At 45.3% G+C, this 8465-nt stretch overlaps 1 protein-coding gene and 1 long non-coding RNA gene across 2 annotated transcripts in view; one reads left to right on the top strand and one right to left on the bottom strand.

Annotated features, from left to right (window-relative positions):
* The window catches only part of LOC112074113 (uncharacterized protein C6orf118-like), a 20462-nt gene that overhangs the window by 6128 nt on the left and 5869 nt on the right, over window positions 1-8465 (top strand). The window contains exons 5-7 of the mRNA XM_024141333.2: window positions 1602-1744; window positions 6134-6192; window positions 6358-6446. Of these exons, the coding sequence (XP_023997101.2) occupies window positions 1602-1744; window positions 6134-6192; window positions 6358-6446 (291 nt within the window). The remainder of the gene's footprint in view (window positions 1-1601; window positions 1745-6133; window positions 6193-6357; window positions 6447-8465) is intronic.
* On the bottom strand, window positions 1591-4914 carry LOC112074124 (uncharacterized). Its single transcript, XR_002894678.2, has 3 exons — window positions 4805-4914; window positions 2782-2841; window positions 1591-1700 (listed from the first exon to the last, which is right to left on the bottom strand). It is a non-coding gene; the product is annotated as an uncharacterized lncRNA (long non-coding RNA).

Genomic DNA, 8465 nt, shown 5'->3' with positions numbered 1-8465 from the left:
GACTCTCCTCGTCTCCTCCTATACCCTGAACCCCCTCTGTCTTAATGTTGACTCTTCTCCTCGTCTCCTCCTATACCCTGAACCCCCTCTGTCTTAATGTTGACTCTTCTCCTCGTCTCCTCCTATACTCTGAACCCCCTCTGTCTTAATGTTGACTCTTCTCCTCATCTCCTCCTATACCCTGAACCCCTCTGTCTTAATGTTGACTCTTCTCCTCCTATACCCGCTAAGACATTTTCCGGCATGACTTTTGGCATTCTGATGGTTTTGTGCAATAACTCGAAAATAGAGATGTGAAGTGTACTTTTGATGTGTATACTAATGCAAATGCATAATGTTACGAGTGGTTCCGTTTACGCTACCTACTCTTTAAATTTAAATTGTGCTACCATGACGATCTTCTACGCTACGGATTGAATTTAGACCCTAGTACGATGTATTCCAGTATATATACAGTGAGGGGGAAAAGTATTTGATCCCCTGCTGATTTTGTACGTTTGCCCACTGACAAAGAAATGATACTTTTTAATGGTAGGTTTTTTTGAACAGTGAGAGACAGAATAACAACAATCCAGAAAAACGCATGTCAAAAATGTTATACATTGATTTGCATTTTATTTTAATTAAAATTGGCAAATTCGCCACTGGCGCCCTGTGCTCTTCACAGATGAAAGCAGGTTCACACTGAGCACATGAGCACATGTGCCAGACGTGACAGAGTCTGGAGACGCCGTGGAGAACATTCTGCTGCCTGCAACATCCTCCAGCATGACCGTTTGGCGGTGGGTCAGTCATGGTGTGGGTGGCATTTCTTTGTGGGCCGCACAGCCCTCCATGTGCTCGCCAGAGGTAGCCTGCTGCCATTAGGTACCGAGATGAGGTCCTCAGACCCCTTGTGAGACCATATGCTGACACATGCACATTTGTGGCCTGCTGGAGGTCATTTTGCAGGGCTCTGGCAGTGCACCTCCTTGCACAAAGGCGGAGGTAGCGGTCCTGCTGCTGGGTTGTTGCCCTCCTACGGCCTCCTCCACGTCTCCTGGTGTACTGGCCTGTCTCCTGGTAGCGGCTCCATGCTCTGGACACTACGCTGACAGACACAGCAAACCTTTTTGCCACAGCTCGCATTGATGTGCCATCCTGGATGAACTGCACTACCTGAGCCACTTGTGTGGGTTGTAGACTCCGTCTCATGCTACCACTAGAGTGAGAGCACCGCCAGCATTCAAAAGTGACCAAAACATCAGCCAGGAAGCATAGGAACTGAGAAGTGGTCTGTGGTCACCACCTGCAGAATCACTCCTTTTTTGGGGGTGTCTTGCTAATTGCCTATAATTTCCACCTTTTTTCTATTCCATTTGCACAATAGCATGTGACATTTATTGTCAATCAGTGTTGCTTCCTAAGTGGACAGTTTGATTTCATAGAAGTGTGATTGACTTGGAGTTACATTGTGTTGTTTAAGTGTTCCCTTTATTTTTTTGAGCAGTGTATATATATCCATTCCCTCACTGTATATATATATATATATCCATTCCCTCACTGTGTATATATATATCCATTCCCTCAGAGACTCATCCCTACCTTTCATTCTCCTCCAGGGCCTCTGCGCCTCCTCTCCCAGCCTGGACCCTCGTTCCCAGCTTCCTCCAGATCCTCGCCCCTACGAGGGCCAGAACACTCAGCGGAGCCAGCTCAGACTGACCACGGAGAGGAGGAGGGATACAATACTCAATGAAGATCAGTACAATATAGTGCACTGCTGGTTTCCTATTCCACCGGATAATTAATCACACCCACCTGGTGTCCCAGGTCTAAATCAGTCCCTGATTAGAGGTGAATCACCCACCTGGTGTCCCAGGTCTAAATCAGTCCCTGATTAGAGTGGAATCACCCACCTGGTGTCAGGATTTGGCCAGGATTGTTTGGTCACTAGATGCCCCCATTGCGCCTTTTTTGAACCTTTTGTTTTTTCCCTTGGTCTAATTATTATTTGCACCTGTGCCTTATTCTTTGTAGGTATTTAAACCCTGTGTGTTCCTCAGTTCTTTGCTCAGTGTTTGTATGTTAGCACCCAGCCCCAGCCATGCTGTGAACATGTATTTCTCCAGTTGGATTTTCCTGAGGTACTCTGGTTTTGTTCTTGTTTGTTTTTGATTATTCTTTTGAGGTTTGTTTTTTCCCTGCTGTTCTTACCACTTTGTGGATTTTCTTTGTATCTTGGTGGATATTCATTTTTTCTCTTGGCGTTACTTTTTGACGTTGTGGATTTATATTTTTTGCCTGAAGATTTTTTCCTTTATTAAACCACCATCTCTAGTACTGCTGTGTCTGCCTCATCTTCTGGGTTCTGCCGACTACTAGTGACTGTTTCTCACACCGGGTCCTGACACCTGGTGTCCCAGGTCTAAATCAGTCCCTGATTAGAGTGAATCACCCACCTGGTGTCCCAGGTCTAAATCAGTCCCTGATTAGAGTGAATCACCCACCTGGTGTCCCAGGTCTAAATCAGTCCCTGATTAGAGTGGAATCACCACCTGGTGTCCCAGGTCTAAATCAGTCCCCGATAAGAGGGGAGGAATGACAAAAAGCAGTGGAACTGGTTTCGGGGTCCAGATTGGAATTTGAGGTAAATAAGGGTTACAGTAGTCAATCAAAAGCTCAATTGGTGTCAGTACAGACCTACATATGCAGTGAAAACACATAATTGAGTAAGATTTCCATAAATTAGGATACAAATCAAACTTTTTAAAAAAATCTGAATGTGTTTGTAATATTTACCAAGTCCTGGAGAGATGTCTGGGAGTCCAGAATAGAGTTGAGGTACAGATCATAGTCTGTCTGGAAAGCAGAAGGGAGAAATACAGATTGAAGAATATAATAACAATAATATTAACAACAATAATAATAACAATAACAACAATAACAAGCATAATAACAATATAATAATAATAATAATAACACACAAATAATAATTTTGGATTGGATTTTTAGAGCCCCTTTCTACCAACTGAAGTACTCAAAGTGCTTTACATGGGAAGAGGGAAACTATCCTCTAATTCGGGGGACTGTCAGTGTCTCAGGCTCCCAGTCCCTATCCTCTAACTCAGGGGACTGTCAGTTCTCTCAGGCTCCCAGTCCCTATCCTCTAATTCAGGAGACTGTCAGTCGTCTCAGGCTCCCAGTCCCTATCCTCTAATTCAGGAGACTGTCAGTCTCTCAGGCTCCCAGCTCCTATCCTCTAATTCAGGAGACTGTCAGTCTCTCAGGCTCCCAGTCCCTATCCTCTAATTCAGGAGACTGTCAGTGTCTCAGGCTCCCAGTCCCTATCCTCTAATTCAGGGGACTGTCAGTCTCTCAGGCTCCCAGTCCCTATCCTCTAATTCAGGAGACTGTCAGTCTCTCAGGCTCCCGGTCCCTATCCTCTAATTCAGGAGACTGTCAGTCCTTCAGGCTCCCAGTCCCTATCCTCTAATTTCAGGAGACTGTCAGTCTCTCAGGCTCCCGGTCCCTATCCTCTAATTCATCCCATCCATAAGCTTACCATGTGCTGCTGCTGAGTGGAGGGAGAGGAGAGGGAGAGAGGGTAAGGGAGAGGGAGAGAGGTAAGGGAGAGAGGTAAGGGAGAGGAGGAGAGGGAGAGAGGTAAGGGAGAGGAGGAGAGGGAGAGAGGTAAGGGAGAGGGAGAGAGGTAAGGGAGAGAGGTAAGGGAGAGGAGGAGAGGGAGAGAGGTAAGGGAGAGGGAGAGAGGTAAGGGAGAGAGGTAGGGAGAGGAGGAGAGGGAAGAGAGGTAAGGGGAGGGGAGAGGGAGAGAGGTAAGGGAGAGGGAGAGAGGTAAGGGAAGAGGGAGAGAGGTAAGGGAGAGAGGTAAGGGAGAGGAGGAGAGGGAGAGAGGTGAAGGGAGAGGAGGAGAGGGAGAGAGTAAGGGAGGGAGAGGGAGAGAGGTGAGGAGGAGAGGGAGAAGGTAAGGGAGAGGAGGAAGAGGGAGAGAGGTAAGGGAGAGGGAAGGAGGAGAGGGAGAGAAAGGTAAGGGAGAATGAGAGGGAGAGAGGTAAGGAGGAGGAGGTAAGGAGAGGAAGGAGAGGGAGGAGGTAAGGAGAGGAGAGGGAGAGAGGTAAGGGAGAGGAGGAGAGGGAGAGAGGTAAGGGAGAGGAGGAGAGGGGGAAGAGGTAAGGGAGAGGAGGGAGGAGAGAGGTAAGGGGAGGAGGGGAGGGGAGAGGTAGGGAGAGGAGAAGAGGAGAGAGGTAGAGAGGGGAGAGGAGAGGTAAGGGAGAGGAGAGGGAGAGAGGTAAGGGAGAGGAGGAGAGGGAGAGAGGTAAGGGAAGAGAGGAGAGGGGGAGAGGTAAGGAGAGGAGAGGGAGAGAGGTAAGGGAGAGGAGGAGAGGGGGAGAGGTAAGGGAGAGGAGAGGGAGAGGTAGGGAGAGGAGAGAGGAGGGAGAGGGTAAGGGAGAGGAGAGGGAGGAGGTAGGGAGAGAGAAGATAGGAGGGGAGAGAGGAAGGGAGAGAGGAAGAGGGAGAGAGGTAAGGGAGAGGAAGGGGAGAGAGTAAGGGAGAGGAGGAGAGGAGAGAGGTAAGGGAAGAGGAAGAGGAGAGAGGGTAAGGGAGAGGAGGAGAGGGAGAGAGTACGGGAGAGGAGAGGGAGAGAGGTAAGGGAGAGGAGGAGGGAGAGAGGTAAGGGAGAGGAGAGGGGAGAGGTAAGGGAGAGGAGGAGAGGGAGAGAGGTAAGGGGAGGAGAGGGAGAGAGGTAAGGGAGAGGAGGAGAGGGAGAGAGGTAAAGGGGAGAGGAGGAGAGGAATGGAACAACCTTGATTTCCCTGAGGATGTCTCTGAATACTGGCGAGCCTTCACCAGACGTCGTTTGAAGACGTCACTGAAAACCCCAGGCGCTCTCTACTGGGACAGCTCTGGTCTGACAGCCTCTCAGCTCCTGGAGAAGGAGACACACCAATTGTACGGTAATAACTGAGTCAAAGCTGCACCTGTGTGAAGTGAAGTGGAAGATGGGGAGAAACGTTATCTGGAGTGTTATGTTGAACTGAACACATAACAATAAGAGAGGGGGTTCAGGGTATAGGAGGAGACGAGGAGAGTCAACAATAAGAGAGGGGGTTCAGAGTATAGGAGGAGAAGAGGAGAGTCAACAATAAGAGAGGGGGTTCAGGGTATAGGAGGAGACGAGGAGAGTCAACAATAAGAGGGTGATTGGAGGAAGGCTCCAGGCAGATGGAAATGATCACAACGACACAGTGAGTCAGCTACTAGTACTGAGACAAGGTTGAAAAACTCTGGTAGCCTACTTCATGGAGATCATGCGGCCCCCACGTGTGGGGAATCTGATTGGTTGTTTACGTCATACCTCTCCTCGTGATTGACAGATTGTAGATCACCACTGCCAACATTCTGTCTGCATGGCTAGTGGCTAACGTTAGCCAGCTTGAGAAAGTTAACGCAGAGTAGATTGTCCGTATGACTTTGAGAAATTGTGAATTGTGGGTAGTTTCGAAAGTATCCAGAAATAAGTTAATAAATATGTTTAAAAAAAACGAAACATACTGTAACTATGTTTATAGTTATAGGTAACCAGATCGTGAATACAACTAAGTTACTAAGTCTTTGACCACACTGTGGTGTTTACCTTGGTCAGTAAAAACGTATGCTTCCTACCAATGGTCCCTGTAAACTGCGTGTGCAGGCGTGCAGCTCCCCCGGTACTGCCGAGCAGAAGAAATATCAGCCCGTGCAGAGAACCACGAGATTGAACTTCACTCAACTTTCTCAAGTCCCCCCCCCCCTCCCTTTAGTTAACACTATCAGATTTTCTCTTTTTCCCCAGTCTACTTGAATGCGTGAAAATGTATTTTAAATATCTATCCKTCTAGAACGCGGATCTTCCGCGCTGTGGATTGAATCTAGCTCCAGTAGTTGTGGTCAACGGTGATGTTATACAAATACTTTGCTTTTGTTCAAAACATAGAATAAAAAAAGTTTTATTCCAAAAACTTGTATTGAATTCGTAGGTTTGAAATGTATTGATTTCTTTTGTAAAGTATATTGAGAACTTGTGTGATAATGCACTTTGACAAAAATTGGACTTGACTTCATTTTAATTTGATTGTATTCTCTGTTTCCCCAGAGTCAGGAATCAGTTTCAGAACACGCGTGACAGAGTCATGGAGATCCCAGAGGATACAGGTTGATTGATTGATTGTTTAGTTGATGTATTGCTGTGTTGTTTTTATTATTGTTGATTGATTGGTTGAATGGCTTGCTTGATTAATAATGAATTGGCTTGATTGATTGGTTTGTTTTTTAATGTATTGGAATGTATTGATTCATTGGTTGATTGATTGATGCCAGGGCTCCGTAAGGAGGCCACCCTGCCAGGTCTGATGAGCCCAGGTGAAGGGGTCTCCTTTATAGATCGTGTCCAGCCTAAGAGACGTCAGGTATGGAACATAACATACATAATATATATATATATATATATATATATATATATATATATATATATATATATTTTTTAAATTATTTTTATTTTATCTCAGTCTACACACAGGGCTGTAGTGGTCCTCTGTATCTCAGTCTACACACAGGGCTGTAGTGGTCCTCTGTAGCTCAGTCTACACACAGGGCTGTAGTGGTCCTCTGTAGCTCAGTCTACACACAGGGCTGTCAATGTATTGATTTCTTTTGTAAAGATATTGAAAACTTGTGTGATAATGCACTTTGACAAAAATTGGACCTTACTCATTTTAATTTGATTGTATTCTCTGTTTCCCCAGAGTCAGGAATCAGTTTCAGAACACGCGTGACAGAGTCATGGAGATCCCAGAGATACAGGTTGATTGATTGATTGTTTGTTGATGTATTGCTGTGTTGTTTTATATTGTTGAATGATTGTTGAATGCGCTTGCTTGATTAATAATGAATTGGCTTGATTGATTGGTTGTTTTTTAATGTATGGAATGTATTGATTCATTGGTTGATTGATTGATGCCAGGCTCCGTAAGGAGCCACCCTGCCAGGTCTGATGAGCCCAGGTGAAGGGTCTCCTTTATAGATCGTGTCCAGCCTAAGAGACGTCAGTATGGAACATAACATACATAATATATATATATATATATATATATATTATATAATATATTTTAAATTATTTTTATTTTATCTCAGTCTACACACAGGGCTGTAGTGGTCCTCTGTATCTCAGTCTACACACAGGCTGTAGTGGTCCTCTGTAGCTCAGTCTACACACAGGGCTGTATGTCCTCTGTAGCTCAGTCTACACACAGGGCTGTAGTGGTCCTCTGTAGCTCAGTCTACACACAGGGCTGTGGTGGTCCTCTGTATCTCAGTCTACACACAGGGCTGTTAGTGTCCTCTGTGGCTCAGTCTACACACAGGGCTTGTAGTGGTCCTCTGTAGCTCAGTCTACACACAGGGCTGTGGTGGTCCTCTGTAGCTCAGTCTACACCACAGGGCTGTGGTGGCCTCTGTAGCTCAGTCTACACACAGGGCTGTAGTGTCCTCTGTAGCTCAGTCTACACACAGGGCTGTGGTGTCCTTCTGTAGCTCAGTCTACACACAGGGCTGTAGTGGTCCTCTGTAGCTCAGTCTACACACAGGGCTGTGGTGTCCTCTGTACTCGTCTACACACAGGGCTGTAGTGTCCTCTGTAGCTCAGTAATATATATATGTGCTTGCCGCCAGAGGATAGTGAGTTCGATTCTCAGGCAAACCCCATAAGGACAATTATACATGACTGTCAACCAGTTTGGATAGAAGTGTCTGCTACATGGCATGTATTATCAGGTGTGGATCACCTGTATGTACTGTACTGTATGTAGTATACTGTATTACTGTATGTACTGTACTGTATGTACTGTATGTAGTGTATGTACTGTATGTAGTGTATGTACTGTATGTACTGTACTGTATACGTATGTACTGTATGTACTGTATGAGTATGATTACTGTATGTAGTTACTGTATGTACTGTATGTTACTGTACTGTAGTACTTGTATGTAGTTATATGTACTGTGTGTAGATGTACTGTATGTACTGTATGTTCTGTATGTAGTACTGTATGTCTGTATGTTGTATGTATGTTACTGTATTACTGTATGTAGTGTACTGTATTACTGTATCGTCTGTACTGCTATGTTACTGTATGTTCTGTATGTAATGTTACTGCTACTGTAGGTACTGTATGTACGTTGTAGTTAGCGTATCGTACTTATGTACTCGGATGTACTGTATTAGTGTACTGTATGTAGTGTACGTATGTCTATGTATTCTTGTATGGGTACTGTATGTAGCTTGTATGTATCATCGTATGTAATGTACTGTATCTGGTAGTGTTCTGTAATGTTACTATATGTACTGTACTGTATTGTACTGTATGTACTGTACTAGTATGTAGTGTACTGTATGTTACTGTATGTACTGTATGTATTACTGTAAGTAC

The sequence above is a fragment of the Salvelinus sp. IW2-2015 genome, unplaced genomic scaffold, assembly GCF_002910315.2.
Source record: "Salvelinus sp. IW2-2015 unplaced genomic scaffold, ASM291031v2 Un_scaffold2502, whole genome shotgun sequence".
NCBI classification, from domain to species: domain Eukaryota; kingdom Metazoa; phylum Chordata; class Actinopteri; order Salmoniformes; family Salmonidae; genus Salvelinus; species Salvelinus sp. IW2-2015.
Note: the sequence above shows the minus strand (reverse complement) of the source record. Positions and strands in the feature narration are given on the sequence as shown.